At 41.0% G+C, this 19,087-nt stretch overlaps 3 protein-coding genes across 6 annotated transcripts; all 3 read right to left on the minus strand.

Moving 5' to 3' along the window:
* Nucleotides 1-865: 865 nt before the first annotated feature.
* ccdc28b (coiled-coil domain containing 28B) lies at nt 866-3,833 on the minus strand. The gene is made up of 5 exons (XM_085343307.1): nt 3,598-3,833; nt 3,121-3,290; nt 2,734-2,888; nt 1,047-1,069; nt 866-920 (listed from the first exon to the last, which is right to left on the minus strand). The coding sequence occupies exons 1-5, from the start codon at nt 3,831-3,833 to the stop codon at nt 866-868; spliced, it is 639 nt and encodes a 212-aa protein (XP_085199433.1).
* A 2,788-nt stretch (nt 3,834-6,621) lies between these two features.
* On the minus strand, nt 6,622-11,060 carry tmem39b (transmembrane protein 39B). The gene is made up of 9 exons (XM_085342836.1): nt 10,944-11,060; nt 10,167-10,364; nt 9,852-10,074; nt 9,627-9,710; nt 9,094-9,248; nt 7,545-7,878; nt 7,273-7,460; nt 7,056-7,176; nt 6,622-6,960 (listed from the first exon to the last, which is right to left on the minus strand). The coding sequence occupies exons 2-9, from the start codon at nt 10,295-10,297 to the stop codon at nt 6,727-6,729; spliced, it is 1,470 nt and encodes a 489-aa protein (XP_085198962.1). The 5' UTR covers nt 10,298-10,364; nt 10,944-11,060; the 3' UTR covers nt 6,622-6,726.
* A 2,336-nt stretch (nt 11,061-13,396) lies between these two features.
* Nucleotides 13,397-18,419, minus strand: LOC146612650 (KH domain-containing, RNA-binding, signal transduction-associated protein 1-like). Of its 4 annotated transcripts, none has more exons than XR_014907129.1 (11): nt 18,076-18,419; nt 17,494-17,621; nt 17,201-17,317; nt 16,967-17,113; nt 16,729-16,853; nt 16,226-16,493; nt 16,062-16,138; nt 15,872-15,936; nt 15,643-15,762; nt 13,674-13,737; nt 13,397-13,594 (listed from the first exon to the last, which is right to left on the minus strand). XR_014907129.1 is itself a non-coding variant. In XM_085379232.1 (9 exons), exons 1-9 carry the CDS (start codon nt 18,239-18,241, stop codon nt 15,653-15,655), a joined length of 1,203 nt encoding a protein of 400 aa, XP_085235358.1. In that variant the 5' UTR covers nt 18,242-18,419; the 3' UTR covers nt 13,746-15,652. The 4 variants fall into 4 exon arrangements, 1 of the variants encoding a protein (XP_085235358.1); XR_014907127.1 differs by having other exon boundaries at nt 15,586-15,762; XR_014907128.1 differs by having other exon boundaries at nt 13,397-13,597; nt 15,586-15,762.
* Between the last annotated feature and the right edge of the window lie 668 nt (nt 18,420-19,087).

The raw sequence follows: 19,087 nt of genomic DNA on the forward strand, positions 1-19,087 counted from the left end.
TTGTAAGACTGAACAAGCTACTGTTTGACCTTCATTTAATGGTACGTGATTTTCTAGCATTTCAGCAGCAGGGTGAACTAGCTTGTGCTTGGAGGGATGCTGCTACTGTTGTTTTAATTTTTTTTTTTTTAAAGAAAAAAGAAAACCTAAAGGTAATCCTGTCCAATACAGCAACTAAACTGCACATAATTCAAACTTGATATCAGCAATATACACAGAAAATAAACATTTAGTTTTCCACGTCCAGTGTTTTCCAATAGCAAACCTTTAGCAAAGATATAAAAATGAGGGAGTGCTTTCAGAATAAGAGCAAAACTCCCTTTAAACTTCAGAGCTAGCCACAGTGGTGCTGTCAAAAGGGCCGAATGCGTTTGCTACTTGAATGTGCAGATTCCTTACCTTTGCTTATGGATGCATACAGTTGGATGGAATATGTCACAGATTAGGCATATACATACAACAAAAGAAACAGTATAAATATTTCGAAGTCTCGTTAAATGTGCTTTTTGGCATGAAAAAAAAACAGAGCCAATGAGTTCACTCACCTGGATTGACTTCTTTCTTAAAATTATGTAACTAAAAACTAAAGCCAAGGGAAAGTTAACATACAGGATATTCTCACAGATTCCTGATCAGTTAACCATCAAGTTCCTTTTGTGTTATGAATGAGAGCGGTTCATGATTTTGACAGTGTTCAGTTAATGCTCTGCTGCTCTCGAGTCCTTGCTTTGTTCCCTCAGCTTCACTGACCAAATGGAAAAAACGAGCCCCTCCTCCCGTTGATCTTTCCATCCTGTTACTAAGGCAGCTGGATCGATTCCACGTTAGACGAGTGTGTGGTTGCCATCCCGAACACCTCATTCTGTCAGGGACCAGATGTCTTGGGCAGGTCCTGATTCTCAGCCAAGTGGAGCTTTTGTCTGAACGTGCACACATTAAGGATTCACCACAGAAGGACTGAAAACACATTCAAATCCAGCATCCGCTCCTGGACTGTCGGGGCAATTCCCATAAACAAATATGCATTTGAGCTAAGAAAAGGATACATTGAGGTGCTGAGCTCTTCAAGCTGCAGAAACAAAGGAGCAAACAGGAGAGAGGGTTATTGAAAACAAAGCCAAAAATAGAAAGTGAAGCGCTAGTACCTGGCAGTAATCTCACTGTGGGATCATGTTACATAACAGCCTGTGCATTTCAGATCAATATTTGAGTTACGCTCTCATCATCGACTGCAGTGTTTCCAGAAGCAAACGTTAAGCTTCGATACAAAGTAAAGTTGCTTCATAGCCCATCTGCTCTGAGGCCCAATTATCCACTCTGGAGAGTATTCCTGGCAGCAGTGTCTGTAAATGAGTTGAAGGGTTTTTCTCACCTCAGTCACAGAGCACTGCAGCTTCCCGCAGTGAGCATAGCGTGGGTAACTACAGTAGGAGCCACACAACAAACTAACAATAGAAACTGTAAAGACATCCTTAGATGGCACATCACTGTACGAGAGCTTTTTTTTTTCCCTTTTTAAACGAGCCAACAGTTCAGCAAAACTGAATTTCATGTGGAAAATTATAGTAACAGGATTTAAATTCATTGGTTTGTCCAAATAAAAAAAATTCACATTTTCCTTCAGTCTATAGTACCGTTTATCAAAAGGTTTTTGTTTGTTTGAGATGCCCAATTGTGGAGATATTAGCTCTACAAACCTTCCCTTTCGTCACAGCCTTCTCATGTGGGGGAAAAAAAAACAAAAAGCATCTGAATGTCTCCCTCCAGAAATCATATCGCTCAAAAAAAAAAGAAAAACACACTATAAAATGTACAGCCACCTAACATTACAGCTCAACTAAGGAGTACAAGCCTTGACACCATTTTATGGAGCTTTATGGTGAGATTTGAAACCCAGTTATTATCATCAGGTTAAGTCTTTCTGTTCCCAAGCACAGCCAAACAGTTATCAACATACACATAACTAAGTTTCTTACCAAAGCACAATTGGAAATCCTAACATCCATCAGCATGTCCACAGGAAAAATAGATACTAACCAATGAAAACAGGAGCCTCTGAGGAAATATGTAAATAAATGTAAATGAAGGAGTAAGAAAGTATCTTCCCAGGTGTGCCTGGGAAAAGACAAACTTAACTCTGTGAATACTGGGAGTTAAATCACACTTCAGGATAACATAAAATAGTGCCATTCACATCCTGTGGGCGTCGGCTCTGCCAGCTGATTGGTCTGTACACCTGACCCGATGAGGAAAAATCAAACGGGACAATGTTAGACTAGTTAGGTAACACAGATTAATGCAAGTCTATTAGCAGGAACCACAGCTGTTGCGTGGAAGACTTGTGTAATCTCCATTCACTCCAGTGGACCTTGTTTTGGGTTTTTTTTAAAGGGTAAGAAGGTAAAAAAGTAGTCTGTATGTTATCAGCACACAATGAAACTGCTTGAAGGGTTTTATGATCCAGTGAATTCTGAAACCTGGCATGACCCCGAATTAACGGCTCTGGCCAACTAGCCAACCCAGTGAGATCACATTCTGTACAGGCACAAGATGGTGCTACATGTGCTCTAAAACCTTTAAACACTTATTTCTTAAATCCAGCTCTACAGATGGTGTTAAATCTATAGCGGTTTTTCAGAGTAGAGCTCCGTGATGTAAACTAGCCTTAATACCTGTACATGTGGTGTTTCATGTCCACTTTAAAAAGCTGCTGCCACTGGGATTCATGCTTACGTTGCAGAGCAGGTGTTCCAGGTTGTGGTCGGAGGCACATTTCCTCTGGTCCTCGGAAAGCTCCTCCACATGGCTGTCAAGGCTGAAGTGCAGTCGTGCCAGCTTTTCCTGCATCTCCCGCACGTGTTCGAGCTGCTCAAAGGAGCATACTTTACCTGGAAATCAGACAGGTTAAACCAGACCTGAATCTGATGGCGCAGTGTGTCTTGTCTTGTGATTACATCAAAGTCAAAAGTATTTCCATGGCAGCAGAGGCGTAAAAAAATAGCACAGCGTGTATTTGATTTCAGCCTGATTCATGTAACACAGCCACTTTTCACTCGCCTTTATTTTCAGCCAGTAACAGAATACTCTCCTGGGGGGGGGCATCTTATCAGGTTACCTTACCAAAAGCTTGCAGTTTGCCTGAGTGGAAGTCATTGAGGAGGTTGAGTAGGCCTCCCTCCATCTCTCTCACATCTGAGACATCTGTGAGGAAGGAGTGCTGCAGGGGGGACGACTGGATTACTTTACTGGGCCCTGCTGGCTGGGGGGCCCTGGGCTTCTCCCTGTGGGGTCTGACAGGAAAAACAACAAGATAACATTGCAACTATTTATTTTTGTTAACATATGACAACATTTAAAAAACAAGCAAAACAAAAACAACACCCGGACGAACCAAATCTGTATCCTGCTGTATCATCAAATGCAGGTGAAACACAGCGTTGTCTTAGTGAGTTATTTTATTGCTGGTCTTGGAGGAAAACCTGATGCATTAAACCATTTCTTTCTTATTTTGACTGTGAAACACCATTATCCCTGAACATACACATGCTGTCTGCCCCACAAAGCGGTGCAGTCCTGGTAGGTCATTAAGACACAAACCTGGTGATCTTTGGTGGAGCAACGACCGCTGCGAACACGTCTTTGGGCTGTCCCGGTGCGCCTATGGACCTTTTATACTTGCCCCTGTTCTTGGGGGAGGGAGGCTGCGGCAGGCCGAGGGAGAAGGTGGCACTTTTGCTGGCAGGCAGGACGGAGAGCTTGCGGGGGTTGATGGGCGGTGGAGGCGGTTGGGGGAGGGACACTTTTGGGCTTCGCTTCTTGCGCTTGTCTTCCATTGTTATTTACTTAGTTCTATTAGGAGAAGCTCCCTGAGGTGCAGCCTGGCTGGTGTGCAGGAAGTCCTGAAACGACAACGGTAGGAAGTTTGAAAAGCAGCAGCCTGTGGAGGATTGTCATTGTGCCAAAATTAGTGCTGCAGCCCAGAATGCTCCCCTCTGCATGTTTAGGGAAGCTTTAACTGGCTTAACAGCATCCCCAGGTGATTACAGTAAAATCCAAAACAAACAGTTCCTCCACTATTTATAATTTGATAAGAAATATATAGGCACATATTTCCTGTATAGGATTTATTCGATAGATAATTAATGGTTTTGCTTCCTTGGTGTTTAAAAAAAAAAAAAAAAAGGTGAAACTGGAGACTTTGAAGATATTGAAAGTGGAATAAGGTTAGGAAAATATGTGTGAACTAAACTGGATGGCGTACATTTTTTAACTAAACTAACTAAACTAAGCCTGCGTGAGTGATGAAGAAATCAAGGAACGCACTTTAACAAGGAAATGTACTCTATTGCACCAAGAGCCTATAAAACAATACGCTATCATCCGAAATAAACATAACTTTTATACAAAAGGCTCAATGAAAGTCTGTGTTCTCCATTCTTGTGGCGCGTTATGGACTAACACTGTGCGATAAAGACATTAAAGGCCATTAGAATTTAATGCGTCAGTCAATACATGCATTCAGTCTAAATATTTTATGAATTATGATTTTTACAGAGGCGCATTAGCATTAAAAGACACGAGCTCGTGTCGGTTTTCAGCGTCGTGAAACTGTTACAGCAGTGTCCGTGTTTGTCGTTGCTTAGTTACATTTTATGGTGGTCTTGCCTTGGATTTATCGCGCTCTCTCATTACAATGAATGCAATCTCTGTTGTGACAGCAGTTATCTGGTGAACACTGCGCCAGCCTCTGTTCAAAGTAGGAGCCAAAGATGGCCACTACGGTAATACACAATGGCAACTTTCTGCGCTGAAATTCTGCTTTTAGCGGGAGAATTATTCTCCCGAGTAAAGAACAATTAAGCGGACTGCGGGTCGCTGCGCCACCGGGTTCAGTTCCGTGAAAGGATACGCGTAAAGGGAACGCATCATCTGCTGATGACACAAATAAGACTTACCGAATCAATTACGCACCAGAGAGCAACGCCGACAGGGCGCCGGCTCGCATTTCTCCTCCTAGGATTTAAAAGTCCACTTCATATGAATCCTGATGTTAAAAAGAAATGTAATACAGTGGAACGATCCGTACAGCCCCGGTGTTTTTACCGATGAAAGGTAAAGAGCGTCGATGCCGCGCTTGGCTCGTGCGGAGCTCAGCTGTCGTTTTTATTCCTTCTTAAAGGGCCAGTCCACCCGGCCGTGCGCCACGGGGGGAGGAGCGACTGTTCACGCAGGTTACTGACTGGCAGGATGCTGCTGTGCACCGCCTGAGGATGGCTCTTTGTAAACATCCTACTTACTGCTCCATTAAGGCTCCGAGGGTGCTACAGAACAAGGCCACACGGGGACGCCAGTGTTCATCTTTTGCTAACACCACTGACGTGTTGCAGTGTCAGTATATGCAGGATGTAAGCAAGGAATTTCCACGCTTTTTTGACTTTCCCTGTGGCCATGGGCGTGGGGTTTTGATGGATGGGATGGGAGTTTGATCCGTTGGGGGAGGGGGGATTTTGTGCTTTTTTTTTCTCCTCAGTTTACAGATGAGGAGAATTTTTAGCCTTTGTATGAAAAGTATTATTATTTCTTTCCCAACGGATGTTAAACACAAGAATTTGTGAAGATAGCTTGTCCACACACCTCACTTTCATTTTAGATGCAAACTAGCAACATGACTGAGAAAAAAAAAAGCTTATAAGTTGACCTGAATTTCAGGCAGAAGTAATGTCCTTATGCTGGACCTTTTTTCTTGTTGTCACTCCAAGCTGCCTGTGTGTGCAGAACCAGAGGAAAGGATGCAGGATGTGGTATGCGTCTGTTTGTTAACAAAAAGATTCGGTTGTTGTATGAATGCAATGCAATGTTTCTCTTACTGCTCAGTAAATTAAACTGACAATGCCACAAAATAGGGAAATGTGGGATCTTGCAACAGAAGAAGCACGATGGCATTGGGACATCTCAGCCTGAGCTCAACCAGCTGGAACATACAGGCCAAACAGTACTATGCAAAAAGCTCAAGCCACCATCATTTCTTTTTATTTTGCTCCCAAGGATTCACACTTTCCCCAAAAAAAATTTAAAAGTGGTATTGAGCAATAATTCTCCAGTTTTTTTGGAAGTCTTTAAAAGCTTTTCTTTGGACATTAGCTGCTTCTTCACTCATTTTCAATCCAGTTCTTGTGTCTTACTATTTTCAAAGGAATGGTGTTTTGGTTTCTAAGCTACTTAGAAAAGGCCATTGTTAAGGAAGGAAAACTGCAAAATTAAACAAGAACTGGACTGAAAATCAGTGGAAACAGGTCTTATGGACCTGTGAATCAGTGTTTCTATTTTCTAAAAAGAGAAGAAACTGTAGTTTTTAAATTCTAAAATTAATGCTTGGAGTCTGGCGAACACCAAGGCATCAAACGGCAAATGAATCCTTCATTTTTAAATCAATCCCAAAAGAAAAAGCATGTAGGATGATTCCACTCCTGCATGGAGTTCCCATTATGAAGGAATCCACAGGGACGGCTATTCATCATTATTACTTGTAAAGAAATTTTGTAAGCAGCGTGGACTGAGAATAAAACAGAATCCAACAAGGTTTAAAGTAATACAAAAATATTTATTTTTATTATGGCAGGTCAGAACAAAAATGTGACACAAAAATGCCGTTTGTAGAAAAAATACAGAGATCTTAGGCTTGTTTATCTTGTTCCAAACGTGAGTGAGACGAACAATAACTTAAGTCTAACTAACTTTGTGGTCTGATGAGTTGTTTGAGTACGAGTATGCCTTTCCAAGAACTATTCTGTCTCTGAGGAGCTTGAAGAAGGCGTAGTAGTTGCTGAAGAGAATCAGGGCCAGCGATATCGTCTGATGCCACTTTTCTGAGCATATCAACGAGTAGAGCTGGTAGAATATCATGGCACCTTCGAGGATGATGAGTATGTTCAATATTCGTAAAGGCTTGTTGAAGAAGAACTAGAGTAAGAAAGAGGATCAGTATGAGCACAGCTCTGTAAAGGATCTGATACCAGTTCTGGTTCTACAAGACCTCTTCATTTAGGTATACTCACATAGAAGCGATAATGGGAAACATCTGATGGGACTGCAACATTATAGTGGCCCATGGCCTTATATACATTCTTATTATGTTTTACCAGGACTCCCTGTGGCCACATGTACTCTTCGGTCCATCTGTGTACAAAAAAAACCAGGTAAAAGTTAGCTTTAAATCTGACTAAAATTAGTCTGACTGAACATAAAATGCAATAAACTAAAAGCAGTGCATACATGTGTTGGAGGACGTTGGAGCAGAGTGAGGGATCTACTTTTTGCCAGCACCCAAGGTGGGCTGCAGCTTTGTGAAGCAGGTCACAATATCGAGGGGGCAGCAAATGCCTCATGAGGATGACTGAGGTACTGACTGACACCAAGATGAAGAGCTCACAAGACCATCGCTTATCCACATACTGGGTACTCTGAAGGCAAATATGCAGAAACTTTGAGAAAAGCTCATAAATCATATTGAATTAAAGTTGCAGTGAAGTCCAACAGTTTCCTACCTTGACAAACCACACGGGTACAAATGCCACATAGTAAGCACTGAGCATTGAGCTGACCAACACCTCCTTCATCCTCCAGTTAAAATCCATCTTCAGGTACTCCACCTCCTTGCGGATTAGGTCAGGGGATAGACAGCAGGCGTGAGTGGGCATGGCCTGGACACCATACAGCTGGCTGGTGTGCTGCTTCCATGTCTCCTTGAGCACAGTCAGATAATCCCTGCCCCGGCCAACGCCGCCAACCTCTTTGGAGCCAATGCTGGTGATGGGTGAGAGCGGAACTGCTCGTCGGAAGTCACAGCTCAGTCGGAACAAGGGAATATACATCCCAAATCTGTGGGGGTGGGAGGGGCTACAGTTAATTTCTACAGATCATAGCAAGACTACAGCTGGGGTTGTAGTAGAAGAGTAAAGAGCATAAACTGAGAGTCACAGATCTTTGTCATATTAGTTCAGAGTCCAATGATACCACATATGGTTTAATATTGCATATGACACACCATCTGCACATATTCTTGCTAGCTCATTTTCCTAGAGCCACCAATGGAAAAATATTTCCACAGGACATGTCAACATATTTAAACGCAGGACCTGCATAGTATGCTCATAATGATTCCTTAGATCAGGGGTGTCAAACTCCAGGCATTGAGGGCCGGTGTCCTGCAGGTTTTAGATCTCACCCTGAGTCAACACACCTGAATCAACTGATTAGTTCATTACCAGGCCTCTGGAGAACTTCAAGACATGTTGAGGAGGTCATTTAGCCATTTAAATCAGCTGTGGTGGATCAAGGACACATCTAAAACCTGCAGGACACCGGCCCTCGAGGCCTGAAGTTCGACACCTGCGATTTAGATGATTCCTTTCAAAAAAAATAAATAAATAAAAATAAAAACCCACAGTCATGAATCAAGATTTGACCCATAGTATACCAAAGGCTCTGTAATCAAGCACTCTGAGGTTCACCAAACAGAACTTGATCTGCCTCTTGAAATGACATGCAAACAAGCCACGCTATCAAATATGAAAGAGAATAGGAGCTACTTCACTGTAACTGGATTTCTTTATTTAAATATTAATGTGCAGCAAACCAAAGCTGTGTTTTAAGTAGGGCACCAAACAGAGCATGGAAACAAGATGTGAATGTTCACTGGCATAATGTGGTTCACACAACTTTTAAGAGAGGGCAAAAGTTGTGTATACTACAAAAGCTAGTTTTAGTCCAAATGCTTCATATCTATAAGTTAACGACATGTGAAACGTTAGAAGGAGCAAACATAGCTCAAAACAAGTTATTTGCACTGAAAATTCCTTCTGGCGTTTGTGGCCTGTTAATCAGGGGTTAATGTGGGCGGGAACAGTGGTTAAAAAGCAGATGGCTGAATCTACTAAGAGCAGTAACCTTCAGAGCCAACAGCCATGTAGGTCAGCTGATCACAGCACAAAGAAAACAAATGAAGCCACATTAAAACATAACAACTGTTCAATCAGTGTGAGAAAGACAACAAGGATTCAGTAAAATAAGGAAGCCTTGATATACTATACTTACGGGTAGCAGAGGAAGAGCAGGCTGAGGACAGAATAGGTTCTGAAGAGGTAAATGAGAGAGCGGCACAGGCTCCAACCTGTCAGCGTTAGCACTGCGAACCGCGCCATCACTAAAAAGATCGAGTGAGGGAAAGAGAGTTTCCCACTCTGTGACGCCTGAGGCAGAGGAGAAGAGAACAGTCAAATCTTTCACAGCAGGACATGATCAAAGATGTCTGAGAAACCAAGCACAGAAAAATTGAATCCATTAAAATTCTTAAATTTTTAAAAGTGTGCTTCAGGCATGTATCTGAAGATACTGTTTTACTACAAGAAGAATCTTTAAAAGGGAAAATCATTAAACTGAAGTGGAGCTGCGTGCAGACTGATTTCTTTCTTACGTCTCTGTTTCATCTGGCCTTTTCAGCTGGAAATTTCCTTATAAGTATGAAAAAAAAAAAAGAACGGGGTACAGTCTTTCTGCATGAGGTGTTTTTGAGAGCCTTGGATTAATAAAAAGTAAAGTGACACAAAAGCCAATAACTGAATTCTTACCTCTTTAACAATGGCTGCGATTAACCTCCTTGCTAGTATGATGATGGTGAACACCAGCATGTTATAATCAATAAGATGGAAGTTCTGTAAAAACATAGATTTTTGCTCCCATGAGATTTTCCACATATTCTGTATAAACTGTGCCTACTGGCCTACACAGAGGTTGATCAACAAAGCAATTGCTGAAACATTCTTTGTCAAAACACTGAACACCCAAGTGCTCACCAGTGATGTGTGTGAGGGAGGGTGAGATGCAGGGTACCACCACACAGTCTTGTAGATGTTGACATAGTGCACAAAGAGCGCAATGAGGTGGCAGAAGAAAAGATGGAGCTCGAACAGCACATTTTGATCCATGGACAACTCTGGGATCTTGCAGTGTTTCAGAGGAACCACAGTCTGGGCCGCGAGAGGAGGACTGGACATGCACGTCCCTGGGCTGTTCCTGCTGACAGATCAGATGGCACAGAAGTTCCTGAAGAGGCCACGGAGGAGGCACACACAGACAGATCGGGCGCAGTGTGTCAGAGTTTGACCTACCTAGTGCGAGATCTCACCCCTGTGACCGGGGAGCTGGTTGTGTGATTTCCATTGCCAACTGAGCCTGAATCGCTGCTTAACGGAGGTCTGCAGTACGTGGTACGATTCGCTCCTCTCCTTCCACCAGCCATTGTGGACACACCCACGGCACACCTCTTTCAATTGTTTTGGTGATATGTCCTCTCCGTGTTTTTGTACCTGTTCGTACAAATGCAGCAGGCGAGAGGATTCATATAGAATATCTGGCCAATACTAAATATTTATTGTGACTTAAACCAGTCTGTAGTATCTATCTATCATGAAAGACACACTGTACTGCCTTAAAACGAGTTAAGTTGACATTGTGAATGGCTTAAATAATAAAACGAGGCGTGCACAGAGCCCAAACAAACAGCAAGGAGACCCCTCTGCAACATGAAGATCTGACATCCAGTGAATCATAAATATGCATGACAAAGGAGTTTTCACCAGCTGCAAAAGCATCCCTCGCTCTAAAGTGCAAGTTTTTGCGGAAGCTGATATTAAAAGCTAAGCTAAATAGCTACACCATTTGCTTCACTCGCGGGTGAAATTTGTTTAGAAAACCGTGTGTGTTAGAGATACAGGGCTGCAAGGCGAACACAACGTGGAGCTACACAATGAGGCACGGACCTCAGTCTGTCCGCCAAGAGCATGCATGCCTAAATATCAAGACTGAGGCCTAGGCTAGCAGTAGCTTTGACTAGCTAGGTAGCTTCTAACCCACCAAACAGGCTAGACAAGGAAATGTACGCTTACCAGTGTCTGATGTCTGAGTCAGATGCTGCTCTGTAGCAGAGATAATGAACTAAACACAATAAATTTTTAGAATATTTATTGAAATAATGGCGTGTATGTCACTGACAGCAGCAGAAACACTCATTGTTGATGTGAAACTAGCCGTAGACAGACGGCGGAGCGGATATGTTAGCGAGCTGTGGGAGGAGAGTCATTTAAAGGGATATTCCACTCATATTTAACCAAGAAAGAAAAGAAAGGCGTTTTTATCGATTAAAATGACGATTTAACACAGGCGTATAAGACTCATTTCAGTTCATGTTTCAGATACACGGAGTCTAAAATGTTCTAATAGTCTACTCTGAAAAACATCCTCCATATATAATTGTTGCTCCTTTACTGTAAAGACATTTTCTTTTAATGTACGATAAATCTTTTTTTGTTTGTTTGTTTTTTTTTCTTTTACATATTTCAGTAATTCTATCTTGATTTTTCCACTGAACATTTTCTGAGCTGTTTTGCACCTTTTGAAAAGCCTCTCTAATGTTTCCTTATACTTGGTAGTGTACGATCACAGGTTTCTCTATATAATTTTTACGTATTAACTATGTAAATATTATCTAACATTTCCCTACGTATTATTATATATAAATAAATTATAAAATGAATTAATAAATAATACAATTCTTATACAATATATATAGTACGCACAAACTATAATATAGATATGTATATAGAGTATAACAACTTTAGATAAATTGTATTAAAAATACAATTATTACTGTAATTAATACTCTAACCTTTAATCATAAAAAAATGTTAAGGCACAGAATATTTCCTATTTTCTACTGTCACCTACCTTAAAAACATTTTTAAGTGAATTTGTATATTACACAATTAAGAAATGGCAAGTTTTTCGTGTTTTGATGTAGTACAAAACTACTTATTTACTTTGGTGTAGGATGCCATGCTGTAGACAATGACTCTGTCAGTAAGAAGGCTGTAAAACCAATGAAAATACATCAGATTTTATGCCTTGATGTTACAGTTTTCACATTTCTCTGTGTCATTCAGTTGGCTGGACTGGAGTCTTTGGTGCTCTGGTTCTGATCCGTAATCAAGGAGGTGTTGTATGAGATGCAGTGTGGTTTATCACTGCATATTTGCACAATTTGCTGTATGTTTTTTATTTATTCAATTATTTATTAACATTTTACAGTTTTGAAATTTCTTAGTAGCTGGCCACAAGATGAATACTTTCCAGTGAACAGTTTCTCTTCTTTGTATGTTTTTCTTGACTAATAATTTACATCACAGTCCATTGTGAAAAAAATTAAATGTTAATTTTACCTTTATTGATGTACTTGTACCATTTATGGTTTAGTGTACTTTTCTTACTTTTCTTAATTTTAAAGAGCCCTCTAATTATATTAATAACCTGAACACGTCATAGACACCTCAGCTTCACTACTGGAACTTCAACATTATGCACTCCGTACTGTACAGTAATGCCACTGCTTTGCACATGTCTCAACTCTGTATATTTTTATATATTTTATTTATTGTTTACTCTATTTAATTTGTAAAATATGTGTACACACACACACGTAGAAAAATATTTAGTATACACATCCAGAAATGCATATACTATTATATATTGTACATATATTTATTAGTTTCAGATGTAGCCATTCTTGTATTTTGCTTGTTTACATTATTGTATTTTGCACAACTCTGTTGCTTGTGAAGCTCGCACACAAGAATTTCACTCACATGTGCTGTACCAATGTACCTGCACATGTGATGTGACAATAAAAGTGATTTGATTTGAACCTTTCTATAAAAGAAAAGAAACCCAGCGTTGCCGTAAAACTCACACTCACAGTGTGCGGTTCCTTCTTCAGTAGTTGTAGGGCAAAGGTTGCTGATGCAAAGTATGGGAAAACACCAGAAATGTACTCCCTTCTGCGCAGTTTTTTGCAGAGCTATGCTAAGCCATCCAGCGGGCTACACTGGACCACTTAGTTGGCCATTTCTAGCCTGCGAGCCATATCTTTAACTTCCCTGTTTCTGCACAGGATAATAAAAGTAACCTTTGTACAGATCAGTCTGCAATAACTGTAATGCATCTCTGTATAATTTTATAGCTTGCTTGGCCAAAAATCTAAATTAACAGACTACTTTTCCACAGTTACTGGTGCCCTGCCAAACAAAAACCTCATTACAACTCATGTGTAGATGGATGTTAAATTAGATCTTGCAAGAAAAATCTCAGTCTTGCACATGTTTAGAAAAGTGTGTCCAATATCCAAAGATTAAATTCTCATAATTAAAAAAGGGACAAAAATGAATGGCTTTCACTTTAAAAATAGTTTTATTGATTTACTTCATGAGATAATGACAAACATCCTGTCAGCTCATTAACATCAAAGAATAATAAGGCACCATCAATAGAAATCTGTCATTTTTTGTTCTTTTATTGTTAAATAAAAATGCAGTTAAAAAGAGTAAAATCTGTACAGATTCAAGAACGAGCATTCATTTAATGCCCGTACACCCATCAATGCTAAAGCAATCTTACACAAAAGTCAAGCTCTCTCTCACTCCCTGAGAGACGCCTCAGTCTCAGAGACACTGCAAGGCCTCTGCCCTTTCCAGGAACGTCAATGGACCTGCTAACGACAGAAAGGAGAACTTAATCAGACGTAACAACAAAGCCAACACTTATGTGGCAATTTCCATTCAACTGACCTTAAAAGGTCTGCCAACGCCGGAGTTCAATATATCAACTGCACCTACGCAGTTCTCAGACAACCTAAGAGGAGAAAACTAAATGAGATCTGGAACTCAGAAGTGCCAACACTCAAACACAGCAGGTAAAAACCATGCAAACTAATTTTATATTAAAAGTATCATGCAACTCAAGCATTTTTTTTCCCTTTCGTCTCCACCAATGAGTTTTACGGCTTTGAGAGTGCTACTAGTAATTTTCATTTAATCTACAATCTATAGAATTATCAAGATGGTAATAAGTATTAGGTGAAATGAATGGGCAATTCTCGTTTTGTTTCTTTTTAACATTTGAGCAAGAGTTGCATCAACACCATATTGTTTTATGCGGCTTATTTGGCCTGGAATGGACTACTAATAGCATAATTTTGTAATTAAAAATATGTTTTGGATGTTTTGGATGACTTGCATTACTTGGATGTTTTGCACAGAAAAAAAAAAAAAAAAAAAATTCTAAAATGAGTGTTGGGGTTAGTTTTACCTTCTTGTGGCGATCTTTAGGCTTTTAGAATCCTCTCCCTCTGCGATTTTTTTCTTTTATAAAAACCAGCCAGCATGACTTTGCATCAAAGTCAAGTAAGATCCCTGCAAGCTTGATTTGAAATACTGTTGAAATTCGGTTATTTCAAGCGGCTGAAGATGCACGGCTCTCTTGAGAGCTTGAAGAGATGCACTAACTAAAGGTTAAATGACAATACATGTTCAAGCACTAATATCACTTTCAAGTCAAACATGTATTTGGCAGCACATTACCTCAAGGAACGATGAGCTTTATTTAATTTCAGTTCCCCCCCCCTTTTTTTAAGGTGTCATTACAAGTGGCATTTAGATAAAATTTTGAAGACAGGCGAAGAGGATAGACTTCTTGTAGAAAAAACCAAACCCAAAACAAAAAACCAAACACTGCTTTGGAATTTTAAAAATCAAAGTTGACGTGTATACATACAGCTTATTCAGCATTGTTGAAAACCACTGAGGACCATTTTCACAAACTGGAGATAATCCTTTGGTACAACAAAGGCAAAAATACCATGTTTAGGTTGATTAAAAAGAAACTAGAAACTTTATTGAAACACGCACTGCAGAAAGACATTGTTTTTTTGGGGATGTGTTTAGTTACCTATTTAGTCAAAAGGTACACAAGCATTAAGCATTTTGGAGACGGCACGACTTAAGCATACACAGTTTTCCTAAGGTTATATACAAAAAGACCGAGTTGGCTGTAGTCTTACGTACACAGTAAGTTATTAATCCTTCAAGCTTTACAAGAATTAGTCGATCAGCGATGATTTTGCAAGTAATAGAGCGACTTTTCATAAAATACCAATTGTAAAAGGGTGGCAGAAAATAAAGGCCTTTATTCTTTGTCAAATGGATTTCTACAGTTATATTTTGTTTATTTGCTCTTTGGGAGTAAAGTCACATAACTAGATTTGTAATCCAATATAAACAAATAAGACCGTTTTAATCAAAATGGTTCTATTTGAGTTTGCAACTAAATCTGTTTAAGTTATTATAAATTTACAAATGGAGTCATTATGAATAATTTCTGTCCAGTCATGAAGGACTTTTTTTTACAAAACAAATGCAGCCTATGTGAGAAAATTTTAATCGCCACAATCACAGTTTGTGCAGGAACAAAAATATTTACCATCAAATATCTAACAAAAAAACGAAACTAAAAAAGTCATTTTGTTAGTTCTGTTTATGTCACTAAGACCTTAACTACGCAACTGAAACAAACAATAGGGAGAAAAATGTTGCTCCTCTGGCACTAGGATACATCCAACAAAATGTCCTAGGTTTTAAAAATAAAAAGAGAAAAGAATGTTTTAAATAAAACCATTAACAAGGGAAACGAGAGGGAAATTACTTTTGTAAAGTCAAGTGTGAGTTACAATCGGAGACAGTTGCCACTGCAACTCTCTACCAGTAGTTGTTCAGTATCTTGGGTAAGGATGCTCTCTGTACGATCCCTTCGCCTGCCTAGATGGAGGGGCCTTGCCTCCAGCCCCGGCACCGGACCACGAGTTGTCCCAATCATCTTGAGCTACAAGAAGTCACAGAAAAGCAGAGGAAACCAAAAAAAGGATGCAAATATCAGCTAAGTCTGAAAGCAATAAAGCAAAAATAAAGATACGTGTGATTTAAAGACTTACCATAACCGGCCTCATATGATGGATCCTGGGCTTCACCGTGTCCATAATCATAATACTCTGTATCCCTGGGGGCACATCACCAACAAGGGTTAAGAAGGTATACTTAAATTATACCTAAATTAAAAATTTTATTTAAAACAACAAAAACACACATTAAAGAGACATGTTACATAAATTAAACTTGACTTACGCAGGGGCAGAAGGCTGGCTATAATAATTATCATATCCCTCATATGCCGGCTCTGCATAAGAGTCATCATATGCAGGCTAGACAGAAAGAAAAGAGGCAACATCATGAATCTGCGCCATTCCCATTCATGCCAAAAATGCTGTCAAATAGGATTCAGCACTTACATAATCCTCATAAGCATCAGGCTTTGACCCTGTTGCTGAAGGTGGAACCTGGTGTTGCTGGTGAGACAAGGCTGCCGAGGGGAGCATCCTGGGAGCCCCTGCTGCAGGCGGTCTGGAGCGAGGAGCAGAGCCTCCTCTAGTAGGAGCAGAAGGAGGTCCACCCCGACCAGACGGAGCACCTCTTGGTGCACCACCTCGCCCCGGTGCTCCGCGTGGAGCCCCACCGCGCATCGCTCCCCGAGGAGCCCCACGTGGCATTCCTCGGCCCCTGTTAAATCAGAACCATTAACCTACTTAGCCAAACCAGATGCAAAAAACGGACTCCACGTTAGTGTTCTGCAGATACATTTTAGTTTACTGAGAAACATTTGTAATTTTAAGTTTGTGTGAATCTTACATCTGCAACAAGCACATATTCAACCCGTTAAGGCATTCTTTTCAGGTAAGTGTGTTACCAGACAACATGTATTGTAGTACACTATGTCACAGATTCCAGCGCATACCTTGGTCCTCCAGCACCAGGTGGTCCACCTCTGCCCCTTCCTAGAGGACCACCTCGCCCCCTCGAACCATCCTGGGATCCATTCAGGAACAGTGGATCCATGTATGGATCGTGCTCACCAGGTTCCTGTTCATGTGGCAACAGACAAACATGCATACCATTACTGCAGAGCAGTGAGGAATCAGTGGATCTGTTAGAAAGTTTGATTCTTGCATCAAGATGTCTCTCCGCACACATACCGGGATAAGGAACTTCTTCACCTCCTCCATGGCGTGAGCCATGCGCAGGTACGCTTCTGGTATGGGTGCCGTCACCTCGATGAACACATGCAGTTCCATGGCGAGGTGAGCATATTTAGCCTCACCCCCCTTTCTAAATTCTTCCTCCTAAAAACAATGAGCGCACAAAACTAATATAGCCAGAGGAGTGATGCAGGGCAATAAGACAGAAGCAAAGGAAACCGTTAGACAAACCTTGTTCTTGTCCCTCATGGAACCTTTACCCAGAACTGAAATCTTTGCTCCGGTGTCCTCTTGCAGCCTCTTGATTGTGCTACCCTGAGGTCCCAAAAGCTTTCCCACAAAGTTGACCTGCAACAAATTCATAATTCACGTCAGCACCTCAGAGACACCCCTCTTCCCCAAAAGGGGAAAAAAAAAAACTAATTAAGTAGAGTGTGAGAAATCAGTACAATTAATAATCTGTTAGATCAGCTGATTGAATCGCCTAGGTGGTTAGGGCGCTATGTAAATGGGAAAAGACATACCCTAGGGTACTGCTTGGTGGGAATGAGGACACGCTCCTTGAGCTTCAGATTCTTGGTCGCAAACAGGTCCAGGTATGTTTCCTTCTCAGGCTCTTTCTTGGTTTCACCTTTCTGGATCCTCTCAATCTCTGCAGGAATTAAACACGATTAAAAAGCTGACATTCATGAACAAATGCATTTCAAATAATAGACGAAAGCTATTTTTTTTCAGATGATATGGGTTACGATTCCCTGCGTCATCCGAAGATGAAACGGCAGGTAAAGCTTTGCATGCATTTGGGTTGTAGTTAGCAAATAGTCGCCTCGAAATCGCAGCTGTTCGTCGTTAAGTATCGGTGTTAGCTGATGAGTAAACACGATTAAAATCCCATCAGAACCGTTGAGAGCAAGTGATTTAATTACACAGCTTCAAATACACACTGGACAACGACCTGACCCACATCGCTAACAACCACGTGCTTAATGCGCCATTGTTCAGGCCTCTCGACTCGGCTAAGAAGGGACAAAAAAAAAAAAAACAGGCCCCGACTCGAGCTAACTAGCCCGGGTTAGCCTTTATGTTAAAGCAAATAGCGACATTACCTGCAGATATGAGTTTCATTGCATGCGTGAACGATGAATCCAGGCTATCCTTTTCCGCCAGGAGCTCCGGGAGGTACTTAGTGTCTTCCATTTTGATCTTATTCTCTGCTGGGCTTGACTCTACGGCGGGCTCTATGTTGCTCTTATTAGCATTCGCTTGACTCATAACGCACGAACGAAGCTCGGCTCAGTTCGTCAAGCTTCTCCCCTTTAAAACGAAAATGCAACAAGGAAAACGGTGTAGTTAGTAAAGGGCCCACCGGCGTCTTCTCCGCTGCAAGTCGTCGCACTCTTCCTCAGCAGACAAAGGAGGGTGGATGGCGCAGCTGCATTTCAGTGAGGGGGAGGAGGGAACCCGGAAGGCGACCGTGACGTCACTGCAAGAAGCTCCAGAGCCCTGATTACCTGCTGTTACAGCACTGTGCCAAAGTCAGAGCAAACCTTGTTTTATTGTCTGTTTTTTCATTTATTTGAGGGGATTTCTTTTAAGGTACTTTACCCAAACGTTGTGCCTATTTCTTTACTTGATTTTATGGAAAATTCCAAAGAAACCACGGTTGACAGGGATAAAACAAGGAGCTTTTATCGCAAACTTGATACTTCCCAGCACGGTGTGGAGTGTGCTCTGAAAAAACTTTGAGGAAAATCGAGGACAAAAAAAAGGGTAGTATTTAAGGCTAAACAGCCATCTACAGCAGATGAATGGTATATGAAAGCAATGTCCTTAAGAAACAGCGAGGGGAATCCAGCATAGACCTGACACAGGACCTGAGAGATGCATTTTAGTTCGCAGAAGCCTCAAAGCCTGGTCTCAGTGGTAGAGTGGCCATAAGAAACCATTCTCAAGGAAGGGAAACATGGAGAAAAGGGCTGAGGCATGCCAAATTACATGAGACCTGCACAGTGGTAGCATGTTTTACTGATGATCTGATCAGAGAACAGAACAAAAAAAAAAGCATCCATCAACCAAAGAAGAGCTTTGAATGTCCTTCAAGAAGCAGGAAATTGTAGT

Source organism: Diplotaxodon limnothrissa, linkage group LG19 (assembly GCF_057381915.1).
Source record: "Diplotaxodon limnothrissa isolate DT_005_m linkage group LG19, D_limnothrissa_male_GT1.1, whole genome shotgun sequence".
NCBI classification, from domain to species: domain Eukaryota; kingdom Metazoa; phylum Chordata; class Actinopteri; order Cichliformes; family Cichlidae; genus Diplotaxodon; species Diplotaxodon limnothrissa.